Source organism: Thecamonas trahens (genome assembly GCF_000142905.1).
Source record: "Thecamonas trahens ATCC 50062 unplaced genomic scaffold supercont1.13, whole genome shotgun sequence".
Lineage (NCBI taxonomy): Eukaryota > Apusomonadida > Apusomonadidae > Thecamonas > Thecamonas trahens.
The window spans coordinates 396,970-411,593 of record NW_013657667.1 but is presented as its reverse complement, the minus strand read 5'-3'; the positions used below and the strand labels follow the sequence as shown (position 1 = coordinate 411,593).

Genomic DNA, 14,624 nt, shown 5'->3' with positions numbered 1-14,624 from the left:
GTGGCGCAAAGCCATTCAAGACCGGGACGATAGGGCAGCCGATGGAACAAGGGGGCCGGGCGCTCACGGAAGGGCGCGGGGCGGTACGGCGCGGCGGGCGACGCCAGGCCACGCCACCGACGGCATCGCAGCTGGCTGGCGTGTTCTCAAGCAGCGTCGCGGAGCCTATGCTGGGCCGCGGCGGTGGCGGCGGTGGTGGCTGCCGGCTGGCGCGGTGGCGATCGGCGTGTCGGACACGTCTGTCGACGAGTTTGTGGCGTTGGCCGTTGTGGCCGGCCTCGCGGTGGTGGTCTGCCTCGGGCTCTGCTTCCTCTCGGTCATTGCTGCCGCAGGCATTGCGCCAGGAGAGCCGTTTGAACCGCGGGCAGGTATCCATCGCGACGATGCGGTGGCCGTGCAAAAGTGGGAGGCGCGTGCGTCGGCGAGTGCCCAGTATCCGCAGCCGGACGTCGGGCTCGCGTCGTGGGTCGACGCGCAGCAGGCGGCGGCACCGAATCCCGCGCGGCGAATCCGGCCGGCAGGCGCAGTGGCACCGTCTCCGCCGGCCACGCCAGCGCCAGTCACACCTGCGCCGGCCACGCCTGTCCTCCGCAATGCACCAATCTCGCCAGTGGCGTACGCGGTCTCGCCGTCGCCGATACAGGCTCAAGGCCCCGGGATGATGATGGCGGTCTCGCCGTAGCGTGCGCATCGTGTTTCAAAATGGAACTTTATGCATGTAACGTGCGGGTCGAGCTACGGCTTGGTCGGGGCCGGCAGGTCAGTGCCGTCGAGGAAGGCCTTGATGTAGGTCCAGGCGCGCGGGCCCTGGTACTCGGGAACCTCATGGCCAGCGTTGCGGACGGTGGAGAACATGAACTCGCCGCCGTGGCCATTCTCGTACGTCGTTGTCCAGCCGCCGACCTGGTTGAACGGGTCCGTCCAGGAGCGGAAGTCGCCGCCGGTGGCGACGGTCAGGTTCATGGTGTCGATCCAGAGCTTGGTGCCCGGGGTGGGGACGATGCCGTCGACGTCGCCCGAGTAGACGCGGACACGGATGTTGGCCGGGAAGAGGTCGTCGAGGTACTTGGGCACGACCGAAGCGAGGAGGTCCGGGTACGAGTATTTGACGATGGACGAGCAGCCGGACCAGGCGTACGGCAGCTTGGGTGCGTGGATGGCGGCCTGGACCGCGGGGTCGTTGAGGTACGCCGTGAGATAGTTGGAGACGCAGACCGGAGCCGGGTCGTACGGCGGCGGAGCCGGGCCGACAGCGGCAGCCGCCGCTGCCGCATCGGCGAGCTTTCGCTGCTGCATGGTGATGAGCTTGTCCATGACGCGGCCAAGCTGGGCGGCCGAGTCGGTCTCGGGGCCCTGTGCGAGGGCGCGGTAGAGGGCGTGGCCCTGGCCGGTGATCTCCGACGAAGAGAGGCAAACCGGCCAGTAGATGTTGTAGATGGTGATGTCACCCATCTGGGTCATGGCTTCGTTGTAGTACTTGTTGCACGCGGCGGGGTCGACGCCTTCGGCGGCAGCAAACGGCCCGATGTGGGCAAAGTCGCAGGTGGCAAGCAGGCCCTTGGCCACATCCTCGGAGATGATAGTGTGCGAGTCCCAGTCGAGGACGCAGCCCATGTTGTCGAGCGGCGCGTCAGTCCACGCGTTGCCGACCGCCATGCCCTTGAACGAGTTGGGGAAGGCCGGCGAGCCGGCAGCCGCCTGCTTCTGCATCTTCAGAATGTACGCCGAGAGGTTGACCGTGTAGTGGCCGCCGTACGACTCGCCGGTGATGTAAAAGTCGTTCTCGGCGAGCTCCGGGTACGCAGCAAAGAACTCGAGGAGGAAGGCGTACGAGACCTCGGCCGTCTGCTGGTCGCCCACGTTGTACCGCGACGTGTTGTGCGAGTACGAGAAGCCAACGCCGATCGGCGACTCGATGTAGATCATGTTGGCGAGCGTGTTCCACCCCCACGGGTTCGGCAGCAACTTGTTGTCCGGTCCCGCAAAGAACGGGCCCATTTCGGACATCAGGCCGAGGAGGCCCGAGCAACTACGCCAGCCGCCGTTGCCCACGCAGTGTGTGTGTTTCACTCGCCGTAAGTCATCCCTCCTCCCCACATACACACACAAACACACATCGATCACGAGCCCACAAGCTCTACACACACGTACCCAGGGCCACCGGTCAGCCAGAGCACCACGGGCTTGTTCTCAGGCTCCTCATCAGCCAGCGTCAGCCAGTAGAACATGTTCGAGCCGTACTTGGGCTCAACCTCCATCAGGCCAGCATACATCACGTTATCGCCGTCCCATCCAGGCAGATCCTTGATCAGGTCTACAACCCCCCTCCCCACACACACACACACACACGCCATCGGCCGGACATGCCCGTGTCCACCACCTCGACGACAATGTCAGTCGCATCACCCTCGCCGGCACTCCCTCGCTTCACACACACACACACAAACACACACACACGCACGCACACAAACACGCGCGCGCTTCAACCGTGCGTACCCTGCTCCCGTGCAGCAAACACCACCGAGAGCACCGTGGCAAGGGCTACAATGCCCAGAGCAATCGCAGTCCGCATCCTATGTAGTGTACTGCAAGTCACGTGGTCGCCTCTGCCTCGGGCTCAAGCGCGGTCGCTAACTTGAAGCGAGTGCCAGCTCGCATGCGCCATCCGCCGCTATCTGCCCGCCACCCACCCACAGCCACCCGCCATCCGCCCACAGCCGCCCGCCACCCACCCACCCACCCACCCACCCACAGCCATCCGCCACCCGCCATCCGCCATCCGCCATCCGCCACCCGCCACCCGCCACCCGCCACCCGCCACCCGCCACACACAGGTTCCGACCACCACCCACCCGCAGCTCACCACCACCCCCGCACCCCACACTGCACCGCCACCCCAACCGCTACCTCTCTCTCCCACTGTCATCAACATGGCTCGGAGCAAGAAGAACTCCCGCAAGCGCAAGAAGGTTAAGCGCAAGCGCCTGGGTGACTTGCCCAACTCTTGCAGGGCTGGCATTACTGCTGCCTTTGTCTTTGTCGTACGCCCCACCCCACCCCACCGCCCCCCCCCTGTCCCTTCACTCCCCATTCCTTCCTTCCTCCCTTCCTTCCTTCCTTTAGCACTGCCTCCCACCCCCCGCCCACCCACTCCCTTCCTCCCACTCCCTCCCCTCCCCCCTTTCCTATAACACCAACCCCCCTGCACACACACGCACTCTCTCTCTCTCCCTCTCTCTCCTACCACAACCCAGTTCCCTCCCCACCTAACCGCCCCACCCCACCCCCCAACCCCCGCACACACACAGGGCACTGTGTTTTGCTTTGCAGCACTGCTGATGGACGACTGGGTTGACTGGGGAGACGACAATACGGCCAAGACTTCGATCTCGCTCTGGTCGCGGTGCTTTGACCACGTCCACAACTTCCGGACATGCGTCGAGCTGCGCAACTCGGCTGAGGACTCGGACCTGGCCGATGCAGGCCTCGTCGCTGGCATCATGCTGGTGGCGGCTGTGACTTGCGGCGCCATCGGCACCTTTGTCTCGCTCATCTTTGCCTTTGGCAAGCCCATCGGCGTCTGCTGCTTCAACCGCTCGCGCAACGCAGCCATCTCGTTCTTCCTCACCTTTGGCATGACGCTCTTTGCGTACATGACGTGGATTCTGTACTCGTCGATCTACTTTTCGACGTCGCGGTACACCGACTCGGACCCGAAGCAGACCGCCGGTGCTGCGTTCTACCTTGCGGTGGTGGCCTCTGTTCTCGGGACCGTCGCCACGCTTGGCTCGCTCTTCAACTGGTGGGTCGATGCCAAGACGTACGAGGATACGGTGTACAAGAAGCCTGTCCTCGCCTCGCTTCTTCTGGCTATCGGCGCGGTGCTTGTGGCGCTTGCGCTCGGCACCCGCGGATGGATCCGGTCGCCGTCGTCCAACTCGTTCCAGCTTGAGGGCTTTACCGGCCGGGCTGAGGTTGGCCTCTTCCAGTACTGCCTTGTCTCGGGCCCGCTCTCGTCGTGCTCGTACCTGCGCAATGCTGACGCCTCGGTGGTCAAGACCAACGTGACCGGCATCTCGCTTGACACCCTCGCCGAGGGCGGCTCGACTACCGCGGCGCTGCTGGTGGCGAGCCTCCTCGCCGGCGTCCTCGGCTCGTTCATGGCCATGATCCACGGCCTGCGCAAGGACATGGGCTTCCTCTGCCTCTCCAAGTGGCGCAACGGCTACGTCGTCTTTGTGCTTTCAATCATCTTCTCCGGCTTCTCCACCGTCGCCTGGATCGCCTACTCCTCGGTCGTCTTCTCGGACGAGGACTACAAGGACTCTGACTCGCTCAAGGCTGGCTTCTCGGTCGGCTTTGCCGTTGCCGCCTCGGTCTGCGGCGCGCTCGCCACCTTCCTTGCCTGCCTCGCCCGCCACGGCTCGCCCGACTGGTACGGCTCGTACTACGACGATGATGCCACCACCGACGACGAGATGACGACCGACGCCGAGACGACCGCGTACTCGTCGTAATCGCGCCACGCTACCGCAGCGTACCGCTGCCGCTCGGCAGCGTTGGCTTTTGGACTTCCCCCTCCCTCCCGAGGGCGCCCCCCAAGAATGAACGCTACCGCCGCGTCTCCGCGCTTGTTCACTTATCGTGTGTACGTTGCCTCAAGCGCTACTGTTCCCAGTGTGAGTGCAGGACCCGGGCGAGGTCCATGCCGATCGACTTGGCCATGGCGGCGATAAAGTCGAGGCTCACGTTGGCCTTGTACTTGGGCCCGTCGAGATTGAGCTTGCGTGTGCGAACCAGGTCGAGCTCGACAAGCGTGGTGAGCTCGACAAGAAGGTTGGGCGTGAGCGGAACGCCCTCGCCCGGCTCGACAATGGCCTCGAAAATGGCGAGGATACGTTCGAGGGCGACAGTCCGCGGGCCGATGAGGTGCTGCGCCACGCGCTCGCCCTGCTTGTTGCCGATCCGCCCGCGTACCGCGTGGGTCGAGGTAAAGTACCGCTTGTCCAGAATCGGCGGGTTGTACGACGCGAGGTAAACGGCGATAAGCAGGAGCTTCGAGTCGCGCGAGAGCTCAACCTCGAGCTCGACCGCCGACTGGCGGTACGCCGCAAAGTCGTCGTTGCTTGTCGAGACGGCCTTCCACTGCGACGCGGTCAGCTCGCGGAGATAGACCTTGTCCAGCACCTGCTGAAGATACGGCCGGAGCGCGTCGTACAGACCTGTCGTGTTCGACGCGTCGATCGAGCCGTCGCGGACAGGGCGGGCGTAGGTGTCGAAGAGCAGATTGGTGACATACGCCAGCTCGTTGAGGTCGCGACACGAGATGTAAAACACGTTGTACATGAGGCCTGCAAAGGTGCTGAACAGGGCAAGCTCAGAGGCGCTCGGCTTGCACATCAGCGGCAAGATGGTGAGCACCTCCGACTTGGTGTACGCCCGGAAGAAGAGCGGGACCGGCTCGCGGCATCCGGTGTGGAACCGGAGCTTGTCCCACACCACTTCTGAGATGCACACAACGACCACGTCGAGACCGGTCAGCTCGTCGAGCCGAAAGAGCGTCGGCAGGATGTGCCCGTTGAGCGCAGGCAGTGACTCGACGTGGTCCAGGATGACGACGTGCCGCCGCGCCACCGCCGCCTCGTCCACCTCAGACAGCGCCTCCAGCAAGCTCGCCAGATCCGGAACAGGGCGCGAACATGCCGCAAAGCCGTTCTCCGCCGTTGGCTTGTGGCCTTCCAAAGCTGCCAAGATCCGCTCCAACACCGAGCCGGCGTCCGGCTCGGCAGGCACGTCGACGTACGCCACCACCACCTCGTCCGGCCCGGTCTCCTGGAGGCACCGAGCCACAGCAGTGACGCAGCTCGTCTTGCCCGTCGCCGTCATCCCATACACATATACCGGCGGGCACGTCCTGTCCGTCAACAGTGACGCCAGCAGTGCGATCTCATCCTCACGGCCCGGAAAGTGAGCAGCGACCTCGGCCAAGGCCAGCTCCAGCCCTGCCCCAGCCTCTGCCCTGCCCACCCACGACGCCACCAGCGCCTGCGCCACCTCGTCGACGCCTTGTGCCATAGCCGTATTTGCCATGAAAGGCTGTGAGTGTGAGTATGAATGAGGTGTGGAGGTGAGGTGGCAGTGGCAATGTGACCTGAATGTGCTGGAGAGTGTGTGTGGGAGGGGGGGTGATCCTCGACACACTACAGCCAACACTACCACACACATACAGCACACTACCACACTCCCACACTCCCACACACATACCACCTCCACCTCCACCCTACCACCACCTCCACCCCACCTCCACCCCACACACATACGCACACGCACCACGCATACACTCTCTCTCCTTCCTCATCTCATATCCATGTCGTCGTCCTCTTCGTCGGACGAGTTCCACTCGGCCGAGGAAGAGATCGCCCCTGCTAGTGCCTCCTCCACACCGTACGCACAGCTACCATGCTCCCCCCTGCCCCTGCCCCTCGCTCTTTCTCCTCATCTCCACTCACTCACTCTCCTTCAATAGCGCTCGGGATACCGGCAAGGAAGAGGTGGACCTCCCCTCGGCGCAGGCAGCAGTCACGGCGACAGCAGGCACGGCGGCGGCAGGCACCGCTGACGGTGGAAAGGGGCCTGGGAGCATGTACGACGCGCAGGCGCTGCAGAAGACGGTGGCACAGCAGACGGTCTTCTCTCGAATGGTAGTCTTTACGGCAGATGCTATCCTGGCAGCGTCGTACACTGTGAGCAACGACGAGGCTCCGTATCTGGCCTCGGTCTTTGATGATCGCACCGCCTCGGTCCGCGACGGCTACGACATCGACGGCATGCACTTTGATGTCCATCGCTTCTATGACAACCTCGTGTACGGCCGCTTTGGATACGATGAGGCCTCGGTTGCCTTTGGCGTCGTCCGCTTCCCGCGCGAGGCCTACGCCGACTTTATCTACGTTGCCGTCACCTTTGATTCCCCCATGACCACCGCCCGTGGCCTCCCGCTTCTCCATCGCTTTGTCTCTCAAAGCATACTTCCGCTCCTGGGCATGTAAAACCCACCATCTCCACCACCCCACCCCGCACACACACCCGCCCCCGCCCCACTCCGTTTCCCACCCCCACCCCCACCCACCACACACACACACACACTCACCACGCACCTCTTCTCGCTCTGCACAGCGTACGCACCCTCCCTCGTCAAACTCCCAATACTCCCACTCCCACTCCTCCTGCACTCCTCCTCCTTCCCAACCCCACAAGTTCGGCATGTGTACCCCCCCCTCCTGCCGTGGTGGGTAGATTCTCGTTGAAAAACCGCGCAAGCCCTTCTTCTGGGGGTACCTGGCCTACAGTCAGTCCCTGCACGCGCCCTTTCACCCCACACTACCCCAACCGCCACCCATTCATGCCTATATACCACATGCATGTGTTAGGCTCCTTTTTTCCTTTCTACAGCGCTGGTTGCCCCCACACACACCCACACGCCCGCCCCCCGGTGAGCCGGCCAGTCCGTGGCCCGATGCGCCAGTTTGGCGACGGTCGAAAAAGGTCGTACTTTGAGCAGTAGTCGCTATGGCCAGACAGACTCACCTCTCTCGTGCCGGCACACACCTCCACACGCACAGATGTTCTACTCCAAGTTTGTGCTGGCCAAGAAGGGCCCGCTGGGCAAGATTTGGCTGGCGGCGCACATGGACAAGAACCTGACCAAGACCCAGGTGTTCTCGACCGACATCCGGTCGTCGGTGCAGTCGATTATGAAACCGACGGTCCACCTCGCGCTCCGCATGTCGGGCCATCTGCTGCTCGGCGTTGTCCGCATTTACTCGCGCAAGGTCAAGTACCTGCTAGACGACTGCTCCAATGCGCTGGTCAAGATCAAGCTCGCGTTCCGGCCGGGCGTGGTCGACCTGCCCAAAGACCAGACCAAGGCCAAGGCTGGAGCCATCACGCTCGCTATGGCCGACGGCCTCCTCGACCTCCAGCTGCCGGACCTCGCGCTCGACGAGCAGCTTGTGCGGTACGACGCGTTTACGGCCGACCCTGCACACATCACACTCGCCGGCGATGACATGCTCCGCAACCTGGAGACGTCGGCTGGGCTCTCGGGCAGGGCGCATCAGCTCCCGCTGGAAGTCTCCAAGGGTGAGGATCCCGAGTGGGCGGTCTTCCACCCGCTTGGCCTCGTCCCCGCGCCTGGTGCGCTCTCGGCTTCGGCGCTGTCAGGCTCGGGCATGTCCGTCGAGCTTGGTCGAGACGGCCGCCTCTCAACCGGTTCATTCCAGCAGATCGACGACTTTGGGGCCAACGACGACTTTGAGCTTGGTGTGAGCCCGGCCAAGCACGGCCTTGCCGGCGACGATCAGCCCGAGTTTATGATGGGTGGCGACGCCGACTTTGAGGACTTTGGCGGCGGCGAGTGGGGCTCGCCTGGCCAGGGCGTCGGCGCCGCCTCGCCGCGCCTCTCGTTTGGCGGTAGCGAGGCTGTCGGCGCCGTCCCCGAGCTCTCACTCAACCTCTCACTGGCGCCGGGCCTGTCGACACTCGACCTCACGGCGCCGTCGGGCATGTCGCTCGAGGGCGAGGGCGCCTCGCTCGACACAACGGCTGCACTGGAGCAGCTGACCCTCAACTCGACGTTCATGAACGACATGTCGCTCCTCTCAGCATCAGGCATGGCCTCGCTCCTCGGGTCGTCGGCAACATCACGGCCCGGAGCTCCCAAGTCGCGCAAGCGCAAGCGCAACGACGGGCCAGCCGTCGACGTTGCCATCCAGCTTACCTCGGATCGGATCAAGGCTCAGCTCCGCGACACCTCGGACATTGTTGAGGACCCGATTGTGGCGCCAGTGACCAAGAAGGCCATGCTCCGCCGCGTCGAAGAGAACGAGGGCATCAAGGGTGTGTTTGGCCACCCCTTTGTCCGCCACGGCCTCGCCCCGCAGCTTGCCGTCGTCGTCGGCAAGGCTCTCACCGAGCGCCCGCTCGACTACCCGCCGCCCTCGCTCACCTCGGCGCTCGGCTCGCGCAAGTCTGCCTCGCCCGAGCCCACCGGCGCCGGCGATGCCCCATCCGACGCTGCAGGCCTCTCGTTTGGCGACTGGGACGAGCTCGAGGCCGCCGGCCAGGGCGGCGAGCCGCAGTTTGAGGGTGGCTTTGACGACTGGGGCCAGGACGATTTCGCCGCCATGGAGCCGCTCGACAACGAGTCGCTCGCTGCTCCCGCGTCGTCCACCAAGTTTGCCGCCTTCAACTACGGCGCCGCCGACGAGTCGCTCAACACCTCGGTTGTCAACGATGACGCTGATCACGGTGTCTCCAACTGGTCCAAGCGCACCCGCGCCCTCCTCACTTTCCTCGGCGATGCCTTTACCGACGCAGACATCACTCCGCCGGAGCAGGCCCAGCCAGCACCCACCCCCTCGTCCGACTCGGGCGTCTCGTTTGCCGCTACCTTTGCCGGCGCCTCCAAGCGCGAGGCCGCGGGTGCATTCTTTGAGCTCCTCGTCCTCAAGTCGCATGGCCGCATCGCCGTCAACCAGCCGGAGCCCTATGACGACATTGCCATCGCGCCCACAGCCACCTTTGCTGACGCCATCCCCGTCGCATGAGGCCATCCCCCCCCCCCCCCTCCGTCACCTCTAAATGTGTTGATCACTGTGTGCGCTCCAAACCTGACAATGCACGTGTTCCTTGCCCGCCAGTCCACCGCCTCACCCTCGACACACCCCTCTCACATCCCCCACCCCCCCCCCCCCACCACCACCACCACCACCACCAACGCCGCCATCACACACACAAACACACCACCCATGCCCCCAGTCATACTCAACCCTGAACCGCCCGCCCTCACGCCCCATCAATGGGCCTGGCGTGAGGGCCTCACTCCGCCACAGGTGGCGGCCGCCCTCCTTCGCACCCTCCAGCGTGCTGTCGACAGCAGCACTTCGCCGACAGCCACCATGCTCTCCGCCACCTCGACAGTCCGCGTGGCAGACTCGCCTGACTTTGCCATCTTTTCCACTCGCGTGGCAGAGCTCGCTGCCGTCACAGGCATTGCCGCCCTCGAGCCCGATGACGCCGTCGTCTTCTTTGTCAACATCTACAACATGCTCATGCTGCACATGTACATCGTCGCGCCTACGCCATCGTCGGCTCGTGGCATCCTGGCATACGTCAACGGCTACGGCTACGCCCTTGGCGAGCTCGGCATTGTTACTCCCTTTGACATCGAGCACCTCATCATCCGCGCCTCGTCGGCCCGTCCCGACTTTCTCGGCGCCTCGCTCATCCTGCCCTCGTCGTCGCCGCGGGCAGCAACGTTTGCACCTGTCCGCTTTGCCGCCCCTGTCCCACTCGTTTCCTTCCTCCTCTGCTCTGGCGCAAAGTCGGGGCCGGGTCTGGTTGTCCTCGATCCCGATGCTCCGCTCCGCGAGCAGATGGTCGCCGCTGCCGGCGCCTATCTCGGCGCCTCCGTCGTCGTCAACCGCCTCACCGGCACCCTTTACCTTCCCAAGCTGCTCGAGTGGTATGCTGCCGACTTTGAGCCTGTGGCGGCCGGCTCCGCGCCCGTCGGCATCGTTCCGGTCATGCGCGCTCTCCTCGCGCCGCGCCTCCGCTTTGAGCTCGACGCCCTGTTCAAGGCTAACGCCGAGCCCAAGATCAAGTACACTGACTGGGAGTGGGACATGCATCGCATCCGTCTCCCCTTTGACTCGGGCGTCTCGCCGCTCTTTTACTTTGAGCACCGCCTCGCGTCACAGGTCGACGCTGCAGGCCGCACCCTTGCCACCATTCTCCACTACATGCGCGAGGAACTCCCGCTCGGTGCCCATCGCCACCGCTTCAAGCGCTACGAGGCTGCTTTCACCGGCCAGGCCGCCGTCGACTGGCTCGTCTACATTGTCGGCGGCTATAGGTCGCGCAAAGATGCCGCTGCCACCGCCACCGCTATGCTCCGTGCCGGCGGCCTCATCTCTACCGCTGCACAGCCCGACTCTCTCACACTGGCTGTCCTCGACAAGTCGACCGAGTTTTACACCTTCCAGACGCCTTGGGATGAGTACACCGTCCGTGTCCAGTACCGCGCCGAGCTCGGCGAGCTCGCCACTCGGCTCGCAAGCTCGGTCGACGTCGCCGATCGTACCTATCATGCCCGCTTATATCCAGCATGCTTTGTGGCGAGCGAAGCTGTCGACGCTCTCAGCACTCTCGTTTCCCACGCTTCACGCCGCGATGCCATCGCCCGCGGTACAGAGCTCTTTAACGAGGGCTTTATCTACCACGTTGCCCATAAGCAGGCCTTTGCTGACAAGTTCTACTTTTTCCGGTTCCGCCACGGTCTCGCCCTCGCCGCGCTGCTGCCACCTGGGCTCGAGTGGCTTGCCCCGCCGCCGCTCGACCAGATCGAAGCTGACTCGATGCCGCAGTCGTCGCCTTCCGCCACTGAGGCGGAGACCGATCTTGCCGCCCCGCTCGAGACCATTTTTATCCGCGACAGCCTCCGCTCGGCGGCGGCGTCGTCGTCTCCTATCTCTGTCCGCCTTGTCCACCGACCGAGTTCTTCTTCCGGTCCGCTACCCGACAGCGCGTTACTCACTCCAGCGCCTCTCTCAACAGCGCCTGATTCAGTTCCGGCGCCGACTCCAGCTCCGCGCGAGCCGCCACGGGTCCGCCGTCGCCGCTCCAGTCCTCGATCGGTGGCACGCCTGTCCACCCACTCGAGCGAGCGCTCAGGGCCGGAGGGGGCACGGTCGCAGCGCTCAAGTTCGGCCCCTGCTCCGTTAGAGAACGGCATACTCCTCCGCAACGAGCTCGTTCTCTACACCTTTGTCGGCGCCGCTATCTACACAGTTGGCTTTTCGTGCTCCCCGCCTCGGTCTCGCTCTTGGAGCGGGCTGCCGGCACCGTCTTGGTCGGTGCCGCTTGCCTCCTTGCTGCTTCACACATGTACGGCACATCGCCGCGCGGCAAGCGACAGGCTGCATTGGACCGCCTCGAGGCTGTCGTCAATCATCATGTGGCACCGCTCGCTCCTGCTCCCGCAACTCACCGGGATCAGCCAGACGCCACGCCGCCTCGGCTTCAGCCTCAGCCGCAGCCGCAGCCACAGCCACAGCCACAGCCACAGCCCGAGTTACCAGCAGAGCCAGCGCCTGCACAGGAGTCGACGCGGCTGTGGCTGGACGCCGACTTTGGCGGGCTGGACCAGCCGCCTCCGCCGCAACACTACTACGGCGATCTGCAGGTCTCCCTCATTGGGCACGGGCCTATCCGGCTCAACGAGGGCCCGATCGAGTTTGAGAACGATGTCTTCTGCGGCTCGGTCGACGTCCGGGTCCGCGGCGCAGCCGGCGCACCTCACCTTGACTACTGGGAGGGTCGGCAACGCGTGTTTGCCATCATCGTGCGCGGAGAGTTCAAGCGAGAGTTCAACGGCAACGAGCTGTACTTTGGCTCGCGGTTCTCAGGCCCACTCAAGGTTCCGTTTGGCGCATCAGTAGGCATTCGGTTCGCCAAACTCATTGACCCGGGTCTTGAGGCTGACCTGCACTCGCCAACACCGTCAATCATCTCGCCACTGCTGTGCTCGGTCAACGAGCTGACGGGCCCAGAAGTGCCAGCGATGGAGTCACCGGCGCGCCGCAAGTTCTTCAAGTCAGAGGAGCACCGCGGCGCGTTTACCTTTCGGCCGGGTGCCGAGTACAGCTTTGAGGCCTACGGCGACGTGCTCGACTGGAACACGTTCCGGCTCTCGATCGGCCCTCTCCGGCTCTCAGCAGCCAAGTACCTCAACGGGCAGCCTGTCCACATGCAGATTGTGGCGCCGGAGACTGACGACGTCGTTGTCGCGGTTCGGTTCGATCACCGCAGCCTCCAGCGCGCGCGCGGCGTGCTCGAGTAGCAGCTGGTAAACAGCTCACGAGAGAGCAACGCCGACGCCGACGCCTGCCGTGCCGTCGTCTGGCTGGAGGCCGACGTTGGAAACAAGCGAGAGCCGCCGCAGCTGCGGCAGCTCGACGTTGCGGACCTGCGCACGAATGGTCGGATCGTTGGGCGCGACGGCTTGCAGCGAGAGCACTTTGCCAAAGGCGACGCCCGCAGCCTCGGCATCGCCAGCATTATGCGCCAGGAACGAGGCGTAGCCAAAGTTGGCGCGGATAGCAAAGTCGGGTTGAGCAAGCTCGACCGCGCGTTGAAAGTGACGCGCTGCTCCGTCCATGTCGGCAAAGCCGCTGACAAAGATGCGCGCGGCGTAGAGGTGCAATGGCGCTGAGTACTCGGCAACCGGCGATGTCAGGAGCTCGTGAGCAAGCTCGGCGCCACGAGAGTACTTGTTGGCCTTGCCGTAGGCACGGAGGAGGGCGACACCGCAGCAAGCGAGATGGTCTCCGCGGTGGCTCGAATCGAGCACAATCTCCAGATGCGGGATGGTGGCGTCAAAGACCGAGTCCGAAGCTCCCCAGTGGAGCCGTTCGGCGCGCTCGTTCTCTTGCCGCGACGCCAGGTACGTTGATCCGCTCGAGGCCTTGACCTTGGGCTGCAGCCGCGGCCCGCTTGCGCCCGAGCTGTCGAGGTCGTTGTTGACCGTTCCCATCAGCATCGACGAGCGGAACGCGTCGTACTCGACGAGCGCCCTGGCATACATACAGTGCAACGTGGCCGGAAGCGGATCGCGGTCATCAAGAGCCGCTACCGCCGGCAGCTCGAGCGTATCAAGTGCAGTAGTGAGGAGCTCGAACAGGAGGTCCGACTTGCGCTGCGGTGGTGGGCCGGCGTCGACCAGAGCCCGGACAACGCTAACCATGTCGAGCAGCATGTGTGGGTCGTCAAGCGGAACGGCATTGCTCTGTGCAGCCCGGTAGTGCGCGTGCGCCTCCTGCAACAGATCGCGGCGAACAGGAGGACTCACGTCGGGCTCGTTTGCCTCGGCGTGAACAATGTGCGCGAGGACGGCCATGTCCCGGCCTGCTGCCGACGGCATGTTCGCCACATCGCGGAGCAAGGCCAGTGCGGCCTGCTTCCGGCCAGCCGTCCGCCACGACGGTGCCCCAATGGCGCGATCTCTACGGAGAGCCGCAAGCATGGCTTCAGCGTAGCCGACCATCACCGATGGATTGTCTGGCTGCGCCACCGCCAGCGGCGCGAGCATGGCCATGGCCTCATCGGGATCATCCGCCTCGGCCGCTGCCGTCAGCAGCGCCTCGGTCGCCAGCAGCACTTTTGGCTGGTCCGGATGGCGGAGGCGGGCGCATTGCGGCTCGTGGCGCGCCGTATCCGCCACAGCGCATGCCCGCGAGCAGTACACCGCCAGCCTGCATCCTGGACAGACCACGACGCCCGCAGAGCCGCCAGCCGTCCCAGCAACCGGATCCGGATCTACCTGTGAAACCGGGACCACTGACGACTCTGACTGCGATCCGCCGCCATCGCCAGCATTGGTGCCCAGCCCGTCCCCAGCAGCAGGCGGGTGGACCAGGACGGCAGCGCAGGCGCAGCAAGACCTCCGTGCCCGCGCCACCAGCAGAGGCGCAGGCGGGCACCACCCGGGGCGCTCACTCTCGGCAGCGTCCAGCGTAGCCTCAATAGCGGCGTCCATGAAGGGTACGGGAAAAGGGGGAGGGGGG

At 64.6% G+C, this 14,624-nt stretch overlaps 9 protein-coding genes across 9 annotated transcripts in view; 6 read left to right on the top strand and 3 right to left on the bottom strand.

Moving 5' to 3' along the window:
- AMSG_03601 (uncharacterized protein) overlaps positions 1-682 on the top strand; it is a gene marked incomplete at both ends in the record, with an annotated part of 864 nt that extends 182 nt beyond the window's left edge. The window contains one exon of the mRNA XM_013904493.1: positions 108-682. Coding sequence (XP_013759947.1) covers positions 108-682 — 575 coding nt within the window. The remainder of the gene's footprint in view (positions 1-107) is intronic.
- Positions 683-735: 53 nt separating this feature from the next.
- Positions 736-2,597, bottom strand: AMSG_03600 (serine carboxypeptidase 1; the record flags this gene model as incomplete). Its single annotated transcript, XM_013904492.1, has 3 exons — positions 2,497-2,597; positions 2,152-2,314; positions 736-2,029 (listed from the first exon to the last, which is right to left on the bottom strand). The coding sequence occupies exons 1-3, from the start codon at positions 2,570-2,572 to the stop codon at positions 736-738; spliced, it is 1,533 nt and encodes a 510-aa protein (XP_013759946.1). The 5' UTR covers positions 2,573-2,597.
- Positions 2,598-2,909: 312 nt separating this feature from the next.
- On the top strand, positions 2,910-4,624 carry AMSG_03599 (uncharacterized protein). Its single transcript, XM_013904491.1, has 2 exons — positions 2,910-3,041; positions 3,309-4,624. Exons 1-2 carry the CDS (start codon positions 2,931-2,933, stop codon positions 4,515-4,517), a joined length of 1,320 nt encoding a protein of 439 aa, XP_013759945.1. The 5' UTR covers positions 2,910-2,930; the 3' UTR covers positions 4,518-4,624.
- Positions 4,625-4,633: 9 nt separating this feature from the next.
- AMSG_03598 (origin recognition complex subunit 5) lies at positions 4,634-6,075 on the bottom strand (the record flags this gene model as incomplete). Its single annotated transcript, XM_013904490.1, has 1 exon — positions 4,634-6,075. The coding sequence occupies one exon, from the start codon at positions 6,073-6,075 to the stop codon at positions 4,666-4,668; it is 1,410 nt and encodes a 469-aa protein (XP_013759944.1). The 3' UTR covers positions 4,634-4,665.
- Positions 6,076-6,235: 160 nt separating this feature from the next.
- Positions 6,236-7,065, top strand: AMSG_03597 (uncharacterized protein). Its single transcript, XM_013904489.1, has 2 exons — positions 6,236-6,444; positions 6,527-7,065. Exons 1-2 carry the CDS (start codon positions 6,368-6,370, stop codon positions 7,047-7,049), a joined length of 600 nt encoding a protein of 199 aa, XP_013759943.1. The 5' UTR covers positions 6,236-6,367; the 3' UTR covers positions 7,050-7,065.
- A 557-nt stretch (positions 7,066-7,622) lies between these two features.
- On the top strand, positions 7,623-9,620 carry AMSG_03596 (cohesin subunit rad21; the record flags this gene model as incomplete). Its single annotated transcript, XM_013904488.1, has 1 exon — positions 7,623-9,620. The coding sequence occupies one exon, from the start codon at positions 7,623-7,625 to the stop codon at positions 9,606-9,608; it is 1,986 nt and encodes a 661-aa protein (XP_013759942.1). The 3' UTR covers positions 9,609-9,620.
- A 339-nt stretch (positions 9,621-9,959) lies between these two features.
- Positions 9,960-11,623, top strand: AMSG_03595 (uncharacterized protein; the record flags this gene model as incomplete). Its single annotated transcript, XM_013904487.1, has 2 exons — positions 9,960-11,534; positions 11,558-11,623. 2 exons carry the CDS (start codon positions 9,960-9,962, stop codon positions 11,621-11,623), a joined length of 1,641 nt encoding a protein of 546 aa, XP_013759941.1.
- A 321-nt stretch (positions 11,624-11,944) lies between these two features.
- Positions 11,945-12,926, top strand: AMSG_03594 (uncharacterized protein; the record flags this gene model as incomplete). The annotated part of the gene is made up of 1 exon (XM_013904486.1): positions 11,945-12,926. One exon carries the CDS (start codon positions 11,945-11,947, stop codon positions 12,899-12,901), a length of 957 nt encoding a protein of 318 aa, XP_013759940.1. The 3' UTR covers positions 12,902-12,926.
- AMSG_03593 (uncharacterized protein) lies at positions 12,659-14,596 on the bottom strand (the record flags this gene model as incomplete). Its single annotated transcript, XM_013904485.1, has 1 exon — positions 12,659-14,596. The coding sequence occupies one exon, from the start codon at positions 14,594-14,596 to the stop codon at positions 12,917-12,919; it is 1,680 nt and encodes a 559-aa protein (XP_013759939.1). The 3' UTR covers positions 12,659-12,916.
- Between the last annotated feature and the right edge of the window lie 28 nt (positions 14,597-14,624).

Excerpts from the sequence above, each read along its gene's own strand:
- AMSG_03597 (XM_013904489.1), top strand. The coding sequence starts at position 6,368 with ATGTCGTCGTCCTCTTCGTCGGACGAGTTCCACTCGGCCGAGGAAGAG. Across the intron at positions 6,445-6,526 it reads GCTAGTGCCTCCTCCACACC|CGCTCGGGATACCGGCAAGG; the intron begins GTACGCACAGCT and ends CTCCTTCAATAG.
- AMSG_03599 (XM_013904491.1), top strand. The coding sequence starts at position 2,931 with ATGGCTCGGAGCAAGAAGAACTCCCGCAAGCGCAAGAAGGTTAAGCGC. Across the intron at positions 3,042-3,308 it reads CTGCTGCCTTTGTCTTTGTC|GGCACTGTGTTTTGCTTTGC; the intron begins GTACGCCCCACC and ends GCACACACACAG.